At 46.3% G+C, this 20,366-nt stretch overlaps 1 protein-coding gene across 5 annotated transcripts in view; it reads left to right on the top strand.

Moving 5' to 3' along the window:
* Window positions 1–20,366, top strand: part of LOC109869098 (myelin transcription factor 1) — a 147,338-nt gene that overhangs the window by 102,235 nt on the left and 24,737 nt on the right. For all 5 annotated transcript variants that reach the window (XM_031803845.1, XM_031803843.1, XM_031803844.1 and 2 more), the window contains 6 exons: window positions 2,708–2,808; window positions 7,588–7,645; window positions 11,771–11,801; window positions 14,695–14,757; window positions 16,419–16,765; window positions 17,012–18,232. In XM_031803845.1, the coding sequence (XP_031659705.1) occupies window positions 2,708–2,808; window positions 7,588–7,645; window positions 11,771–11,801; window positions 14,695–14,757; window positions 16,419–16,765; window positions 17,012–18,232 (1,821 nt within the window). The remainder of the gene's footprint in view (window positions 1–2,707; window positions 2,809–7,587; window positions 7,646–11,770; window positions 11,802–14,694; window positions 14,758–16,418; window positions 16,766–17,011; window positions 18,233–20,366) is intronic.

Raw genomic sequence — 20,366 nt, 5'->3', positions numbered from 1 at the left:
GTGGACTGGGCTGTGACTATAGGTGCTGTTTGTCTGCTATCTCTGAGATGTGATGTGGACTGGGCTGTGACTATAGGTGCTGTTTGTCTGCTATCTCTGAGATGTGATGTGGACTGGGCTGTGACTGATACTCCTATATGTTTATATAACAGCTCATGTTATGTCACTGCTTTCATTACTTAACTAGACAGACGGTAAGAGGTTCAGGAAAGAGAAGATAGGAGGAAGTTGAAAAGTTGAGAAGATGGAAAGAGGTGGAGAGAAAATAAAAATTGATACAGGTGACAAAAGAGTCTGAGTGTGTTTTAGTTGTGGAACAGTTAGTTTGACTTGGGCTGTGCCATGCCAGGCCGTGCCAGGCCGTGCCAGGCTGTGCCAGGCTGTGCCACTCCCTCTCTGTAGGAGCTCTGGTTGCAGGTCTCAGTCCCCATGCCTGGGTAGAGACAGATGGGACTTCAGGACAGACAGTCACTGCTCAGGAAATTCACCAGATTGGGAGAGAGGAGACAGGGCAGGAGGGTGTAAGGAGCAGGGTGGTTGGGTGCTAAGAGCAGGGTGGTTTGATGCTAGGAGCAGGGTGGTTGGGTGCTAGGAGCAGGGTGGTTTGATGCTAAAAGCAGGGTGGTTTGATGCTAGGAGCAGGGTGGTTTGATGCTAGGAGCAGGGTGGTTTGATGCTAAAAGCAGGGTGGTTTGATGCTAGGAGCAGGGTGGTTTGATGCTAGGAGCAGGGTGGTTGGGTGCTAGGAGCAGGGTGGTTTGATGCTAAGAGCAGGGTGGTTTGATGCTAAAAGCATGGTGGTTTGGTGCTAGGAGCAGGGTGGTTTGATGCTAAGAGCAGGGTGGTTTGATGCTAGGAGCAGGGTGGTTTGATGCTAAAAGCAGGGTGGTTTGATGCTAGGAGCAGGGTGGTTTGATGCTAGGGTGGTTTGATGCAGGGTGGTTTGATGCTAGGAGCAGGGTGGTTTGATGCTAGGAGCAGGGAGTTTGATGCTAGGAGCAGGGTGGTTGGGTGCTAAGAGCAGGGTGGTTTGATGCGAGGAGCAGGGTGGTTTGATGCTAGGAGCAGGGTGGTTTGATGCTAAGAGCAGGGTGGTTTGATGCTAAGAGCAGGGTGGTTGGGTGCTAGGAGCAGGGTGGTTTGGTGCTAGGAGCAGGGTGGTTTGATGCTAAGAGCAGGGTGGTTTGGTGCTAGGAGCAGGGTGGTTTGGTGCTAGGAGCAGGGGTGGTTTGGTGCTAGGAGCAGGGTGGTTTGATGCTAAGAGCAGGGTGGTTTGATGCTAGGAGCAGGGTGGTTTGATGCTAGGAGCAGGGTGGTTTGATGCTAGGAGCAGGGTGGTTTGATGCTAGGAGCAGGGTGGTTTGATGCTAAAAGCAGGGTGGTTTGGTGCTAGGTGCAGGGTGGTTTGATGCTAAGAGCAGGGTGGTTTGATGCTAGGAGCAGGGTGGTTTGATGCTAGGAGCAGGGTGATTTGATGCTAGGAGCAGGGTGGTTGGTGCGAGGAGCAGGGTGGTTGGGTGCTAGTTTATTTACCCTCTGGCCACATTGAAGACACTAAGAGTAGTCTTGTACAGATTTGCATTATCTTACATGTTTGCAGGTCAGGGTTTCATTAGTGAGCTGTGACAGTTTGATATTTTTTTCTCAAATCATTTGCTCTCATCATTTAAGACACTTCAGAACCACATGTCTGTGGACAGTTCCACAGTGGATCAATCATTTCAGTCATAGCTCCAAAAACTGCAAGGATAGAAACCGTTTTTTCAATAATAGTTTAGCTTGTTTCTATTCCGTAATGTGTGATGAATGGAATAGCTATTACCTTGATGAAAAAAAGAGAAAAAAGCTCTTGATTTATGGATGATTCATTATTTACTGACCCCCTCCCCCCACCTTGCTCATATGCACCCAACTACTGAAAAGCTCAATACAAATGTGATTGATTCGAATAGCAGACTGACAGAGACTCCAGCTGGGGCACTTTGGGGGCATACTGACGTGTGTGTGTGCTCTGTTTCTTTAGTGCCTGGAGTATGTTTGAGTGCCCCACCCCGTCCCAACCTACCCTACCCCACCCCCTCTCTATCACCGTCCCCCTTCACCTCTCCATCACCATCCCCCACCCCTCTCCGTCACCCTCCCCACCCCCTCTCCATCACCCTCCCCCACCCCTCTCCATCACCCTCCCCACCACCTCTCCATAACCCCCCCCACCCACTCTCCATCACCCTCCCCCTTCACCTCTCCATCACCCTCCCCCACCCCTCTTCGTCACCCTCCCCACCCCCTCTCCATCACCCTCCCCACCCCCTCTCTATCACCCTCCCCCACCCCTCTCCATCACCCTCCCCACCCCCTCTCCATAACCCCCCCCCACCCACTCTCCATCACCCTCCCCCTTCACCTCTCCATCAGCCTCCATCACCGACCCCCACCTCCTCTCCCCCCCCTCCTCCTTCTCCTCTTTATCACCTTCCCCCTCCCCCTTTCCTATCCATCACCCTCTACCTCCCCCACCCACTCTCCATCACCCTCCTCTCCTCTCCTCTCCTCTCCTCACCCTCCTCCTCCTCCTCCTCACCCTCTTTACCCTATTCCTCCTCCCAACCCTCCTCCTCGTTTCTCTGCTTGTGCTGTTATTTAAAATGACTCTTTCTTCTTTTCTCCTATATTGCCCCCCCCCCCCCCTCTCTTTTGGCTGGTTCAGAAAATGAGTTTCGGGGTGAGCTCCTGAATCAGCGGTGGACGCGAGGCGAGAGGATCAGCCGCTGCCAGCCCGCACAGAGACTGCAGAGCGGACCAATCAAAGTGAGTTACAGAGCATAGCACTTTATTTCTGATTTCTGAGCACTTCAACACCGCCCAGCAAAAGGGAAAGGGAAGGTGGGGGGTGGAGCGGGGGGTGGAGGAGGATGAGGGGGGTGGAGGAGGGGGAGGGAGGGTGGAAGAGGGAGGAGGAGGTAGGGTGGAGGAGGTTCAAGGGGGGAGTGAAGGGGGAGGGGGGTGGAGGATGGGGGGAGGAGGAGGGGGGGGGGGGGGGGGAGTTGCTCGACAAGCGTGCTGGACAGTGCACTTCAGGCAAACAAATCAAACAGCACATCAAATCCTCTCTCCTGCCTGCCCAGCCCAGCCTATAGCACAGCTCAGCACAGCTCAGCACAGTTCAGCTCAGCTCAGCATTTTACTTCCACAAAGTTCACTTTAGAGCATCAGACAGAACATCTCAAGAGGATGTCCTTGAGCTGCTTTGATTTTTCACCGATATTCCCCCTCATCAGCATAAAATAAAACATCTTTCCCTCCCTTCTTTCTTTCTTTCGTTCTCTCTCTCTCTCTCTCTCTCCCACTATTATGACTATTATGACTGCTCCTCTCTGTGTGGATATTTTTCTTTGTATTTTAACCTGAATTTATACACATATTACAGTTTATCTTGATTGCTAAGACACTTTTAATGAAACTGGGGTCCACTTGATCTCCATCATAACCGTATTCTTCTTTGTTAAACTGTAAGTCATTTGTCATTGCTTTCACATACAATGCAAATGCTAAGCACATTTTTTTTGCTAAACAGTAAACACAACTCTCTACAAAAGTTTAGTAAACCATGACAAATAACATGAAAATATTTGGTCACAGATGATAGAAAATAACTCCCATGAATGTGAACCTCTTCTGCACGAGTGCAAAACGTATCAGTCAGCAATCAGTCCTCATTCATGCATAAAAGAGGTCACCTCTGAGTTGCTGTTTGCAAGAGTGGACCGAGTAAGAGGTCAAGGAGAGGAGAGGCAGAGGGACCCATAGAGGAAGAGAGTTCAGCTCTCAGTTCAAATGGAAAAAGGTTAAAGCTTTTTGTTTCTGGATATTCTTGAGTGATATTCTTTCTGAATTGGTCATCTTTGGTAAAATCATTTTTGGGACAAAATAATACAGGCCATGTTGTTATGTTTACTTGCCTTTTATGGTGCATACTATACTTATAGTATCAACAAATGGCCCAGACATGCAGAGGGTTAACCATGTTAGGGTATATTGATCGTTGTAGTTAGTATTTATTGGGCCATTGTGTAACGAGTGATTGAAATAACTTTTGATTAGATAACAACTTTTATGTTTTGTCGGAGGTCGTTGATTTGGTGTAATTTATTTAATGTTTTGAGAGTCTTAATGCATAAAAAAAATCTAATGATTCATTTTGGCCAATGTGTTTCAGTGTGGGGCTGGAGGTGAATTGTTTTTGAAAAAGGGAATTCTGTTTGGACAAAGGTGCACAAGTAATAAAGACGACATGTAACAAAGCGGAGGGATGGAGGGAGGAATGAAGGAAAAGGAGAGAAAGAGGAGGGGGGTGTTGTCCTCTGGGTCTAGTTAAAGCTGTTTAGCTACCCTCTGAAGGACAGGGTTCATCAGAAAGGATGGCTTTTATTGATTTGGTTTGATTTCTTGAAGTGGAGTAGCAGTTACAAGCTATGCTTTAAATCGAAACAGTGAATCATTTCAAACCGATTTCCTCATTCTGGATTGGAATCGGTGCTGAAAAGACTTCACTCAGAGTCAGAGAAAGAGATGAGGAATGGAGAGCGATGATGTCTGATAAAACACCAACTCATGAGTGTGTAACACAGTTGGTTTTAGTAGTACCTCCTCCACGGTGTGAATGATTCAAATGAGCCCGGCTGGGGCTCAACACGTAGTAGTGACTGCTTGGTCCAGGAACCCGGGCCTCTCTAATTGGCAGTTGCTGTCCGCAGGTAATTTTGGAGATGTCAGTCTTCCTTGCTGGTTGCCTAGTGAACGCGGCTCTCCTGGTTCCCTCTCCGCTTGTAAACGTGAAAATGAATAAAATACTGATTTATGTGCACCAGGGGAAGAGGGGTGACCTTCTCTGTGAAGTCATTGCCCCCAGCCAGCAATTTACATATAGCTGTCAGAATGCAGAGCAGAGATGGCCTTCCTGGCTGTACGGCACACAAAGAGGGACATAATTGATAATGTAACACAGTCTGTAGGGATGCAAAGCGCTCCTTCCTGAGCTACTCTGGTAAAACCCACACCTTCTCCTCTCTCGCTGCAGGGAGAAAAGAGCATCTGGGCACCATATACATTTCTCATTCAAAGAATGTAATTTAAAAAAACAACACAGGCAAAGGATAGGTTTGAACATACATTAAAAAAAGAAGCCCTTTGAAAATATGGTGAATCGCCAGCCTCATTTCGCTCTGGATTCATTCAGTGACTTTGTGTTCATATAAAATTAATGAGGTGGAATAAAATAAAATAAAAACTGAACTCAGATGTGCTTACCTATTTAAATGTGTGTAGCTATGGTTACCGCAAACATGAAAGCAATAGGGGCTCCTTTCAATCCCGTTTGATTCATGTGATGACTATCGACGTGGGAAGAAGCAGAGGCAGAAAACAAGACAGGAGAAACCGAAGTGTGTACAGGCTCATCATTGATAAGACACAGCCAAGACAGTGAATCTCTTTAGGGCTGCCTCATTTGTTCCCCCCCGGGTCACATGGGTCATGAAGAGTAAGGAGAGGCTAGGCTAATACACAGTCCCCATTTATTTTCTGTCCAGTGAAAGAGACAAAACAAACTGTGTTCATTAGCTTCTCGTGGCTTTTTGATCCCCTGTAAAACTTTCCACTCATGCCACACACAGGCCCGTGAGTTGAGCACAGAGAGCAAACTGCACCCTTTAGTTTGGGGCACAACGCCGGCTTGTTGCACGGGAACACATTAGCAGTGCCTGATCAAAAGCCCAGGGGCCAGGGGAGGAGGGAGGGCTGGGGCCGGGCCCCGGGCTCCACACTGCACCTGTACCTCCGGATAAGCACGAGACGCAGAACACAGGGCTCCCCCCCCTAAAAAAAAACACAACACACTTCTTATGCCCCCTCTCTCCTCTCCCTTTTCAAAAGTAGCTCTATTAGCAGGAAGTGCCTTTGCCAATCACAGAAAAAGAACGAGAAAAAAGAGACAGAGATGTTTGAATTCACTGTGGCCCTGCCAACTTCACCACTGACTGAGACAAAGCAGCTAATGCTGAAGCGAGGGGGAGGGGAGGGGGGGAGGACAGGGGATCGCATGAGGAGGGGGGAGAGGACAGGGGAGAGCGCAGGAGGACAGGCCATAAAAGACCCAGAGTTCAGTAATCAAAGCTAATGTTCCCATTGTGTCTAAAAAAAAGCATCTGATAGCTTTAGAGTGTGCCTGCCTGGCTGCTGAGTGGGGAATGGGGAACGGTGGTACCGCGGGGTGTGGCTGAGGTTCAGTAGTGAAGGGGGGAGGGGGGGGGGGCCTTCACACCTGCTCTTTTGTGCCTTAAAAGCAAGGCCTGAGTCGGGTGAACCGGGAGCGCTGGGTCAGTGATTCTGAGCAGTCCTGTTTTTGTCGTTGTTAATATTACTACTATATTTTGGGGCTCCCAAGTTGTGCAGCGTGTTTAAGGCACTGCATCTCAGTGCAAGAGGCGTCACTACAGTCCCTGGTTTGAATCCGGGCTGTATCACATAGGGCGGCGCACAATTGGCCCAGCGTCGTCTGGGTTTGGCCCGGGGTAGGCCATTTATTGTAAATAAGAATTTGTTCTTAACTGACTTACCTAGTTAAATAAAGGTGAAATAAAATACTATGGTCAGGAAGCACAGTTATGATTACCATTCCCTTTGCTTACAAGCCATGCCCTCATGTATGTAGGCGTTGCATATTACTTATTTTGATATTCCAATCCACTCAGGTGCTGGAAATAACAGCGGTAGAGAGGCGGGGAGTGTCCTGGGTGGCGAAGCGGACAGGTTTGTGGTTGCAGAGGGCTGATTCTGGAGGAGGATTTCAAAACAAACACCTGTTTCTTTTCTCTCCCTGCATTTCTTATTTGTCTTTCATTTTCACTTTTCACTAATGTTCCGGTGATTCATGTACTGTCTCTTCTTTCTTTCTCTCTCTCTCTCTCTCTCTCTCTCTCTCTCTGTGTGAGGACTGAGTAAGAGGGCATTGGTACAGTAGAGATGTTCTTCCTGGTGCTCAAGGTTTATTTTAACCTCCAGCAACTCTTCTGTCTCAGGTTAACCAGCAATGGGAAAAGAGATGGAGATATGGAAGAGAGAGGGAGGGGGGAGAGAGAGGGAGTGGGGAGAGAGAGAGGGAGAGAGAGGGAGGGGGGAGAGAGAGGGAGTGGGGAGAGAGAGTGAGGGGGGAGAGAGAGGGAGTGGGGAGAGAGAGGGAGGGGGGGAGAGAGAGCGAGGGGGAAGTGCATTTTCCAGAATAAAAAATATATAATCTATTTGTATGCCTGCCTGTGCGGTTTTGTTTGTCTATATAAGTGTATTTGTGTTTAATTGTGAATGCATGGGGCTTCATCTTGCGTCCATAACTAGTGCATTGTGGTTGCACTGTATCATAAAAGGTTGTCTGCATTATATTTACATTATATTTGTATACATGTAAGTAGACATGAATATGAACTGTAGCTCGTGAGTGGGTGTTAGTCTGTAACGGTTGTTATTCTTCTCTCATTTCCCTCTTCCATTAAAAGCAATGTCCTGACTCTCTGTGACCTCTTTCCTTTGTGACAGATGAGTGTGGAGAGTGATGACACGCGAAGCACACGCACACGCTCCAAGGGAATCAGAGGTGAGTTCAGTTCTCATGCCACAAGGAGGAGTTTGTCCTCTTTTCTCTTATTTTACTGACAAATCAGATTTCCCTAAAAGGTGCTAGGTCCACAGCTTTCCTCTCTAAAAATACGTCTTGTCCAGTAGTGCTGGTCCGCTAGCCATTGTTACCTGGCAGGTCTCAGCTCATGCTGAGTGGACTGATCCGAGAGAGAGAGAGAGAGAGAGAGAGAGAGAGAGAGAGAGCACGGTTCACAATGCGTTCAGAACGCAGTCAGGGGTCCATCTCCTTCATAGATAGATACCCACCGTACTGAATGATGAAACAGACAGAAACTGACTGCAGAGAAATGCATAGGCCTGACTATGGGGAGAGAGGGATGCTGACTGAGTGCTCTTTAGGTATCCTCTTACTCTGGGCCTTCTGACACCAGATTAATGCATCTGTAATTGGAGCTGTGACTGTGTTCTGCAGAGTTTTTCTATCCAATAGCGACAATGAGACCTACAATCTGCTCTATTGCTGACACCCTATTGGTTCCTCCTTGAGTAATAAACTGATAGTGGTGTTGACTGAGGACTATGATTCATTGTTTCAATTCAATTCATTCACCTGAAAGAATTGCAGTATTTTTTACGGATATCTGACATTTATTTTTTAATTTCACAATTATGATAACTAAACTGCTACAATTAATCATGCTCCATTTTCTGAACCCCTCATATACAGTAATTGGTTCTGATCAGCACCAAGAAATGTGGCTTATTTAGATATTATTAGATGTGTGTGTGTGTGTGTACCTGTTTGTTGTAGGAGTATGTAGATATTTCTTTCTTCTCCTGATAATGCAGTCATGTATATTTCTGTGAAGGGTCCTCTTGATAATGCAGTCATGTATATTTCTGTGAAGGGTCCTCCTGATAATGCAGTCATGTATATTTCTGTGAAGAGGCCTCTTGATAATGCAGGCATGTATATTTCTGTGAAGAGGAATCTTGATAATGCAGTCATGTATATTTATGTGAAGAGGCCTCTTGATAATGCAGTCATGTATATTTCTGTGAATTGTCCTCTTGATAATGCAGTCATGTATATTTCTGTGAAGAGGCCTCTTGCTAATGCAGTCGTGTATATTTCTGTGAAGGGTCCTCCTGATAATGCAGCCATGTATATTTCTGTGAAGAGGCCTCTTGATAATGCAGTCATGTATATTTCTGTGAAGAGGCCTGTGGATAATGCAGTCATGTATATTTCTGTGAAGAGGCCTCTTGATAATGCAGTCATGTATATTTCTGTGAAGGGTCCTCTTTATAATGCAGTCATGTATATTTCTGTGAAGGGTCCTCCCGATAATGCAGTCATGTATATTTCTGTGAAGAGGGATCTTGATAATGCTGTCATGTATATTTCTGTGTAGAGGCCTCTTGATAATGCAGTCGTGTATATTTCTGTGTAGGGTCCTCCTGATAATGCAGTCATGTATATTTCTGTGAAGAGGCCTCTTGATAATGCAGTCATGTATATTTCTGTGAAGAGGCCTCTTTATAATGCAGTCATGTATATTTCTGTGAAGGGTCCTCCTAATAATGCAGTCATGTATATTTCTGTGAAGTTGCCTCTTGATAATGCAGTCATGTATATTTCTGTGAAGAGGCCTCTTGATAATGCAGTCATGTATATTTCTGTGAAGGGTCCTCCTGATAATGCAGTCATGTATATTTCTGTGAAGAGGCCTCTTGATAATGCAGTCATGTATATTTCTGTGAAGGGTCCTCCTGATAATGCAGTCATGTATATTTCTGTGAAGAGGCCTCTTGATAATGCAGTCATGTATATTTCTGTGAAGAGGCCTCTTTATAATGCAGTCATGTATATTTCTGTGAAGGGTCCTCTTGATAATGCAGTCATGTATATTTCTGTGAAGGGTCCTCCTGATAATGCAGTCATGTATATTTCTGTGAAGAGGCCTCTTGATAATGCAGGCATGTATATTTCTGTGAAGAGGATTCTTGATAATGCAGTCATGTATATTTATGTGAAGAGGCCTCTTGATAATGCAGTCATGTATATTTCTGTGAATTGTCCTCTTGATAATGCAGTCATGTATATTTCTGTGAAGAGGCCTCTTGCTAATGCAGTCGTGTATATTTCTGTGAAGGGTCCTCCTGATAATGCAGCCATGTATATTTCTGTGAAGAGGCCTCTTGATAATGCAGTCATGTATATTTCTGTGAAGAGGCCTGTGGATAATGCAGTCATGTATATTTCTGTGAAGAGGCCTCTTGATAATGCAGTCATGTATATTTCTGTGAAGGGTCCTCTTTATAATGCAGTCATGTATATTTCTGTGAAGGGTCCTCCCGATAATGCAGTCATGTATATTTCTGTGAAGAGGGATCTTGATAATGCAGTCATGTATATTTCTGTGTAGAGGCCTCTTGATAATGCAGTCGTGTATATTTCTGTGTAGGGTCCTCCTGATAATGCAGTCATGTATATTTCTGTGAAGAGGCCTCTTGATAATGCAGTCATGTATATTTCTGTGAAGAGGCCTCTTTATAATGCAGTCATGTATATTTCTGTGAAGGGTCCTCCTAATAATGCAGTCATGTATATTTCTGTGAAGTTGCCTCTTGATAATGCAGTCATGTATATTTCTGTGAAGAGGCCTCTTGATAATGCAGTCATGTATATTTCTGTGAAGGGTCCTCCTGATAATGCAGTCATGTATATTTCTGTGAAGAGGCCTCTTGATAATGCAGTCATGTATATTTCTGTGAAGGGTCCTCCTGATAATGCAGTCATGTATATTTCTGTGAAGAGGCCTCTTGATAATGCAGTCATGTATATTTCTGTGAAGAGGCCTCTTTATAATGCAGTCATGTATATTTCTGTGAAGGGTCCTCCTGATAATGCAGTCATGTATATTTCTGTGAAGTTGCCTCTTGATAATGCAGTCATGTATATTTCTGTGAAGAGGCCTCTTGATAATGCAGTCATGTATATTTCTGTGAAGGGTCCTCTTTATAATGCAGTCATGTATATTTCTGTGAAGGGTCCTCCTGATAATGCAGGCATATATATTTCTGTGAAGTTGCCTCTTGATAATGCAGTCATGTATATTTCTGTGAAGAGGCCTCTTGATAATGCAGTCATGTATATTTCTGTGAAAAGGCCTCTTGATAATGCAGTCATGTATATTTATGTGAAGGGTCCTCCTGATAATGCAGTCATGTATATTTCTGTGAAGAGGCCTCTTTATAATGCAGTCATGTATATTTCTGTGAAGGGTCCTCCTGATAATGCAGTCATGTATATTTCTGTGAAGTTGCCTCTTGATAATGCAGTCATGTATATTTCTGTGAAGTTGCCTCTTGATAATGCAGTCATGTATATTTATGTGAAGGGTCCTCCTGATAATGCAGTCATGTATATTTCTGTGAAGGGTCCTCCTGATAATGCAGGCATATATATTTCTGTGAAGTTGCCTCTTGATAATGCAGTCATGTATATTTCTGTGAAGAGGCCTCTTGATAATGCAGTCATGTATATTTCTGTGAAAAGGCCTCTTGATAATGCAGTCATGTATATTTATGTGAAGGGTCCTCCTGATAATGCAGTCATGTATATTTCTGTGAAGAGGCCTCTTTATAATGCAGTCATGTATATTTCTGTGAAGGGTCCTCCTGATAATGCAGTCATGTATATTTCTGTGAAGTTGCCTCTTGATAATGCAGTCATGTATATTTCTGTGAAGTTGCCTCTTGATAATGCAGTCATGTATATTTATGTGAAGGGTCCTCCTGATAATGCAGTCATGTATATTTCTGTGAAGAGGCCTCTTTATAATGCAGTCATGTATATTTCTGTGAAGGGTCCTCCTGATAATGCAGTCATGTATATTTCTGTGAAGTTGCCTCTTGATAATGCAGTCATGTATATTTCTGTGAAGAGGCCTCTTGATAATGCAGTCATGTATATTTCTGTGAAGGGTCCTCCTGATAATGCAGTCATGTATATGTCTGTGAAGAGGCCTCCTGTGATTCGTATTGATTGTCGTTCCTTCTGCAGTGCAGCTTTCAGAAAGCTCTTTCACCTTTGTGTTCACAATCATTTATTTCTCTTCTCTTATCGCACCTATAGTTCCTATAGAGCTTGTTGGACAAGAGCTGAGGTAAGAAACACAAGACTGTCTTCTTGTATGTTGCTTGTCTCTCTAGTTTGTATCTCTCTAACAGAAAACATTATACTGAAGCCTTGTTTTTGTTTGTTTGTCGTATTGCACATTTCTGACAAAAATAAAGGACATGTCAGTCATTCAGAGCAGTAATACAGAAGACTTGTCCCCAGGGATAAGAATGATCAGAATACCCATAATCACTCAGTGGATTTTTTTTTCTCTGTCAGATGACGCTATCAATATCGTCCATCATTTACTTCATGGTCCAAAGTTTAACCCCTCTAACATACTGAAGTGAAACAGAAACCCTTAGCCTTCATCTTCTTCCTCCACCTCCTCTTCCTCCCCCAATGAGCATGACCTGTATAGGGGCTAATGAACCTCATTAGTAATGACGAACATCGTCTGCACTCCCCAGATAGTGTTTCACTCTTTATCATTTGTCTCCCTTCACTTCTCAACTCCAAAAGAAAACCTTGACGTGTTGGAGAGGCTTGCATCTTCATTTCAAATGCAGCATTTTAATAAGTAAAAGTAATAATATGGATAATTGAAGTAATAAATACGATTGCGGAGAGAAGTTAATGAGAATTGAAATTAGTCGTTCTAAGAGGGCCGTAACAATGTGAATGAAATGTCGCTGCGGCCCTGTAGCTGAAAGGAAATGACAAAACGCCTGGCGGGATCACTATCACATGAAACGGGAATGGTCAGCTTGATGGGTGCCACATTTGTCCTTGGTTAATACCACCTGCATGTCTTTGTGTGTGAGTGTGTGATATTGTGTGTTTGTATTATCTATGTGTGTGTGAGTGTGTGTGTGTGTTATCTAAGCGTGAGAGTGCATGTATGTGTGTGTGTGCTATCTAGGTGTGAGTGTGTGTATGTGTTTTCTAGGTGTGTGTGTGTGTGTGTGTTATCTAAGTGTGAGAGTGCATGTATGTGTGTGTGTGTGTGTTATCTAGGTGTGAGTGTGTGGGTGTGTTATCTAGGTGTGTGTGTGTGTGTTATCTAGGTGTGTGTGTGTGTGTGTTATCTAGGTGTGTGTGTGTGTGTGTTATCTAGGTGTGTGTGTGTGTGTGTCAGGGATGCTAACTGGTGAAGACCCAAAAAGGTGACCCTTTTATTTAGTTGCACTGAAACATGTAATAAATCCCTGCTAGGGGGAAATACAGGTTTGAACTAATTAAACAACAAAGAATATCATCTACATGATCAGTCTGTGTGTGTTAAATAACAAGTGGTTCATGTGAACCGAACTCACAGCTAAAACATGTAAAGAAATACATCCAATGTTACCTTTTGCCTAAACTTTACTGCAAATGAAACTCAAGTCTTGAGGAAAAACAATCCACTAATATTGCAGTTAGCCATGACAGCCTTTATAATAGAAAGCTTGTGACCACACACACTTAAATATTGCACTTGGGGGGGGAAAAAAGTATCTTAAAGTATAAATAGAATGAAACAAACAGGCATTCTATTTTTGCTCTATTATAGTGACTACTATATTAGACATTGATCAATTGCACAAGGCTACATGTGTGCAAAAATAACATTCACACACACACACACACACAAACACACACACACGCAAGTGTTGCTGTCAAAGTTGAACACAACAAAAGTAATATCTTTGGGCTACACTGCACATTATTACGTTGTACACTTTCTGCCTGTGGACATTTGTTGGCATAATTGATCTTTCAGGCAGAGAGTAACACCTGGCATTCCCCTTTTAATCTACTGTATTGAAAAAGTGAGGAAGAGGAAAAGTGTGTTGTGTTCCTTTCACCTCTATAGTGGCATCCATCTTAAGCCAGGCCCAATCCAGCTACACTCGATCCCTGAATCCACTTGTTTAACAATTCTGAAAATTAACCACATACTGTAGAAGGAAAACATCAGTTAATAGATAGTAGTTAGTTCGTTAGCTAGTTAACTAGTTAACATTTCACACAGATTGCCAAGGTCCAGTAAGCAACTAACTTTATAACTTGAGGAATGGCAAGGAGTCGTATACCAGTTAATACTATAGTGAATTGGTTAGGTTACTAACGTTAGCTCATCTGATGTTGTAACGTTAGCTAGCTAGCTGTCTGACTTCATTAGCCAGCTAATTTTCACACCAAAAACTCAATTATTTGATCAGTTAAGTTGGCTAATGTTGCTCAACATTTCTCTGGTTAGCTAACAGAGAATTCGATCCAGCTAGCAAGATACTTAACAATGTTAACAATTCTTGTTCCACCACACTTTCTCCCTCACCTCAAACTTTCCAAATGCTAGTTGTTTTTCAGGCTACAACTCATGAAGTACTGCTTCATCACATTTTCAACCCCCGGTCTCCGTGGTCAGGCTTCTCGCCGACCTCTCCGTTATCGTTCAGGGGACGCGTTGCTGTAACTGACAAACGGCCTTTCCTACTCTCCCGCTGTCTGTCCAGAGCACGCGCCGATGCTGTAACTAGCACATGGGTTGTCTCTTTTCTCTTCAGTCACGTGCTGCATTTTGTTGTTATGTGAACGATTGGCTGAGCCTTGGATACAGTCAGTATTGCTCCAAATGTGCAGTTCGCGTACAGCCAGTAGTGATCTACACGAATCACATAGGTTACCTATTTTGGAATCAAAACGCCGAAAGGTTTCTAGTTTGCATCCCTGGTGTGTGTGTGTGTTTGTGTTATCTAGGTGTGTGTGTGTGTGTGTGTGTGTGTGTGTGTGTGTGTGTGTGTGAGGAAGTGTGTGTTTGTTAATTTGTTTTTTGTTTGTTTATCGTTATTTTTATTCATTTTTTTACTACCTTTTAATTCTTTCACTTCAATTATTTTCAATTCTCCAAGGGACAAAATGCGTAAAATCTGTAATGTATCTTTGACTCCATTCAGCTGCCCCACCCCTGGATGCAATGGCTCTGGCCACATCAGTGGGAGATATTCACGACACAGAAGGTAGGGCAGACAACCCCCACCTACTGTACCCCCTCAGCCCCCAGCCCTCAGCCCTTAGCCCCCAGCCCCCAGCCCTCAGACCCCAGCCCTCAGCCCTTAGCCCCCAGCCCTCAGCCCTCAGCCCTCAGCCCCCAGCCCTCAGCCCCCAGCCCTCAGCCCTTAGCCTCCAGGTCTCAGACCCCCAGCACCCAGCCCCTATCCCTCAGTCCCCAGCCCTCAGCCCCCAGCCCTCAGCCCCCAGCTCTCAGCCCTCAGCCCTCAGCCCCCAGCCCTTAGCCCACAGCCCTCAGCCCCCATCCCTCAGCCCTTAGCCCCCAGCCCCCAGCCCTTAGCCCCCAGCCCTCAGCCCTTAGCCCTTAGCCCCCAGCCCTCAGCCCCCAGCCCTCAGCCCTTAGCCCCCAGCCCTCAGCCCCCAGCTCCCAGCCCCCAGCCCTCAGACCCCAGCCCTCAGCCCCCACCCCCAGCCCCCACCCCCAGCCCCCACCCTTAGCCCTCAGCTCCCAGCCCCCAGCCCTCAGCCTTTATCCTCCAGATCCCAGCTCTCCTGGGTCTCAGAACAGTCCTGATATGTCCCTGTTTGACACTCTGTCTTACCCAGAGGGCCCCTGTAGACCCTGGGCCGCTCACTGGGTTGTGACTACAGCTTATTGGAAAGAATCAGACAAATTGTCTTTATTTACATGTGTATTCATTCAAGAACCAATTTTCTGATGAACTGGGTTTACAGATTCCCTCCACTCGCTCTGTTTTCTAGGTGAGGGCTGTGGTTGTAATGTTTGAGTGAGCACAGCACCCTCCTCAGGGCATAGGACACTCTGCATTGCTCCATTATTCATCCCCATGTCATTTTTAACTCACGTTTTTGTTATTGGAATGATTTGAATAATGTTTGTGTGGTTTCATTTTGTTTTGTTATGCATGAAGTTTATATATTTGGTGCTCATTACTGGAGATGCACCCCTCAGGGTTCTCTCTATAACATTCCACCTCTATCCCTTTCTCTATGTCCCCCCAACACCCCTCTCTCCCTCTCTATCCCTATTCCCCCAACACCCCTGTCCGCCCAACACCTCTCCCCCTCTCTCCCCCCCCTCTTCCTCTCCCTCTCTCTTCACAACCCCCCCCCCCCCCCCCCTCTTCCTATCCCTCTCTCCCCAACACCCCTCTCCCCCTCTCTCCCCCCCCTCTTCCTCTCCCTCTCTCTTCACAACCCCCCCCCCCCCCCCCTCTTCCTATCCCTCTCTCCCCAACACCCCTCTCCCCCTCTCTCCCCCCCCTCTTCCTCTCCCTCTCTCTTCACAACCCCCCCCCCCCCCCCCTCTTCCTATCCCTCTCTCCCCAACACCCCTCTCTCCCTCTCTATCCCTATTCCCCCAACACCCCTGTCCGCCCAACACCCCTCTCTCCCTCTCTATCCCTATTCCCCCAACACCCCTGTCCGCCCAACACCTCTCCCCCTCTCTCCCCCCCCTCTTCCTATCCCTCTCTCCCCAACACCCCTCTCTCCCTCTCTCCCTCTCTCTCTCTCTCCCCAACACCCCTCTCTCCCTCTCTCCCTCCCTCTCTCTCCTCAACACCCCTCTCTCCCCCTCTCCCTCTCACCCTCTCTCTCCCCAACACTCCCTTCTCCCTCCCTCCTCAACACTTCTCTCCCCATGCAGTGTGCTGGGCTGCCCCTTGGCCAGGAAGCGACGTCTGGCAGACGCTGAGGCAGAGCAGGACCAGCCGTCCTCTAAAAGGAAGTCCCACCCTCTAAAGCTGGTCATGGACGAGGGCTTCAGCATGGACAGTGATGGGAGCAGCGAAGAGGCAGAGGAGGAGGCCAAAGAGGAGGAGAAAGAGGAGGACGAGAAGGAGGAGAAGACAGAAGAGCTGACCCAGGAACAGCCACAGCACGAAGAAGAAACCGAGGAGGAGCAGGAGGAAAGGCAGGAGAAGGAGACAGAGGAGGGGGAGAACACAGATCAGGAAGAGGAGGAGAACACAGATGCAGCTGATGCAGATGAAGGTATGAACTGTACTCTGTAAACACACACCACCGACGAATCAGAATGAAGGAAGTTATGTGACGCTGTGTGATGACATTAACTGTCACTGATCATTAACCATGACGTCATTCTGATAATGTACAGGAGAGAATGGATGACAGAGAGGATGATGCTCATGACAGTGCTGCTGATGGTAATGACGACCAGTTAGTGTCACACTGTTCTCTCTGTTGAACTCACTGATATCTCCCTTGTCTGTCCCACAGAGGAATGTATGATCATTGAGCCGGTATCTAGTAAAACAGCTTGCAAAGCTGAAGAGGGGGAATGGCCTAAGAGTGAGGACTACTCCAGCTACCATCAGATCCTAGCCAACTCTCTACTCCACCTGGGCGGGGTCCCCGACACCACAGAGACCACCTCACACGAGCCCGTTACCATGGAGACAGAGGAAGATGTCACAGCTGTGAAGCACTCCGTTGTGGTAGTGGAACACTCAGAGGCGCAGGAGGAAGAGGAGGAGGGACAGGAGGAGGAAGAGGAGGAGCAGCAACCTGCAGAGAAAGAGGAGGAGGAGGAGGGAGAGGAGGAAGAGGAGGAGGAAGAGGAAGATGAGGAAGAGGAAGATGAGGAGGAGGAGGAGGAGGAGGAGGGAAGTGTTAAAGTAAGTGAAGAACCTTCTGTTGTAGATAGGGTGGAGGAGGAAGAGGAGGAGGAGGAGGAAGATGAGATTGAGGAGGCTAGAGAGGCTGTGACACAGAGAACCTTTGACCACCCATACTTCACTGGAGACATCCACCAGCAGCAGGACAAGGCTGAGGAAGATGAAGAGGAGGAAGAGTATGAAGAGGAGAGAAGGGAAGCAAAGCACCAGCCACATGAGATACTAGAGGAAGAGGAGGAGGAGGAGGAGGAGGATGAAGATGACATTGAGGAGGTGGACGTGAGAGTGCACCCTGTCTTCCTGCCCACCACCATCACTGCAGCAGCTCAGGGACCAGCCACACAGAGGGAGAGAGAAGAGCACAGGGCCAGGACTACAGAGGATTACATCTCCCACAGGACCAGCCACCTAGAGAACTACAACCCCCACAGGACCAGCCCACTGGAGAACTACAACCCCCACAGAGTCAGCCCCTTACAGCACTACACCTCCCATAAGGCTTCAGCAGCCTCTGACATCATCGAGGTGCGTTCAGAGGATTCGGGTAGGGACTACGATGAAGAAGATGGTGATGAGGAGGAAGAAGATGACAGTTTGTCTCAGAGGTGGACAGATGAGTCAGAGATGTATGATATGACCCGGGGCAACCTGGGGCTTCTGGAGCAGGCCATCGCCCTGAAGGCAGAACAGGTGAAGGGGCCTCGCGACCTCCTCCTCCTCCGTCACCCCGTCGTCACCCCGGAGCACCACCACCGCTACTTCACCATGGATGACCGGCCCAAACACCTGGACACCATGCGCAAGAGCTACTTCAGCAGTAAAGGTAAGGGTGGGAATTCAATCAATCAATCAAAAATGCATAAAACCCCAAAGAGACAGCAGTGCAGAGGCAGGATCCATATGCATAGTATACAGACTTGTGTGAACCCACAGACATATTGGAATAGATGATCACATATGAACAGACCCACAGATACACATCAGTGAGTCACTCACCACAGAGTTGTGTTGAGAGAGGGAGAGAGAGAGAGGAAGAGAGAGAGAGACAGAGACAGAGAGAGATAGAGACAGAGAGAGAGACAGAGAGTGAGAGAGAGGAAGAGAGAGAGAGGAAGAGAGAGGAAGAGGAAGAGCGAGAGAGAGACAGAGACAGAGACAGAGAGAGATAGAGACAGAGAGAGAGAAAGAGAGAGAGAGACAGAGACAGAGAGAGAGAGAGAGAGAGAGAGAGAGAGAGAGAGAGAGAGAGAGAGACAGAGAGACAGAGAGACAGAGAGTGAGTGAGTGAGAGAGAGGAAGAGAGAGAGAGGAAGAGAGAGGAAGAGAGAGAGAGACAGACAGAGAGTGAGAGAGACAGAGAGAGACAGATACACATCAGTGAGTCACTCACCACAGAGTTGTGTTGTGAGAGGGAGAGAGAGAGAGGAAGAGAGAGAGAGAGACAGAGACAGAGACAGAGAGAGATAGAGACAGAGAGAGAGAGAGAGAGAGAGAGAGAGAGAGAGGAAGAGAGAGGAAGAGAGAGAGAGACAGAGAGAGAGACAGAGAGAGAGAGAGAGACAGAGAGAGAGACAGAGAGAGAGAGAGAGAGAGAGACAGAGACAGAGACAGAGACAGAGAGAGACAGAAAGAGAGACAGAGAGAGAGAGAGAGAGCGAGAGAGAGAGAGAGAGAGAGAGAGAGAGAGAAAGAGAGATAGAGAGAGAGAGAGAGCGAGAGAGAGAGAGACAGAAAGAGAGAGATAGATGCTCCATAATGATATTGGTATGTTTTTGTTTAGACCTAGTCGTGTCCTGGCACTGTGCCCATTTGTCCTGCCTCTGACACTAACAGGCCGCTCGCCTAGTGGGGCCGCCTGCCCCCATTCTACTCCCCTGTGGCAATGCTCATGTTCTGCCCAGCACTAATTAGAAGGTGCGTGTCTCATTAGCAGTCAATTTGGAGGCCAATAGAGCATCAGTTTACCTCCACTTTCTTTCTCCCTCCCTCTCTCTAGTGGGAAGATATATAATAGTGAACAGGGCTCCTCAGTGCCCTACTGTATACTAATCCACAGTAATATTATCACGTATACAGTTTTCTTTGTACTCTTCAATTTGACCAAATTAGTTACCTGCTCCACACAGACAAAGCATCCACAAGTCTATATACAGTACTAGTCAAAAGTTTGGATAAACCTACTTTAAAATGTTTTTTTTTACAATTTTCTACATAGTACAATAATAGTGAAGACATCAAGACTATGAAATAGCACATATGGAATTGTGTAGTAACTAAAAATTGTGTAGTTTAAACAAATCAAAATATATTTTATATTTGAGATTCTTCAATGTAGACACCCTTTGCCTTAATGGCAGCTTTCCACACTATTGGCATTCTCTCAACCAGCTTCATGAGGTAGTCACCTGGAATGCATTTCAATTAACAGGTGTGTGTTGTTAAAAGTACATTTCTGTAATTTCTTTCCTTCTTAATGCGTTTGAGCCAATCAGTTGTGTTGTGACAAGGTAGGGGTGGTATAGAAGAAGATAGCCCTTTTTGGTAAAAGACCAAGTCCATATTATGGCAAGAACAGTTCAAATAAGCAAAGATAACCTACAGTCAATCATTGCTTTAAGACATGAAGGTCAGTCAATCCGGAAAATGTCAAGAACTTTGAACGTTTCTCAAGTGCATACACAAAAACCATCAAGCGCTGTGATGAAACTGGCTCTCCTGAGGACTGCCACAAGAAAAGGAAGACACAGAGTTACCTCTGCTGCAGAGGATAAGTTCATTAGAGTAAACTGCACCTCGTAAATTGCAGCCCAAATAAATGCTTCACAGAGTTCAAATGACAGACACATTTCAACATCAACTGTTCAGAGGAGACTGCATGAACCAGGCCTTCATGGTCGAATTGCTGCAAAGAAACCACTACTAAAGGACACCAATAAGAAGAGACTTGCTTGGGCGGA

The sequence above is a fragment of the Oncorhynchus kisutch genome, linkage group LG24, assembly GCF_002021735.2.
Source record: "Oncorhynchus kisutch isolate 150728-3 linkage group LG24, Okis_V2, whole genome shotgun sequence".
NCBI lineage: Eukaryota > Metazoa > Chordata > Actinopteri > Salmoniformes > Salmonidae > Oncorhynchus > Oncorhynchus kisutch.
This window is presented reverse-complemented; position numbering and strand designations above follow the sequence as displayed.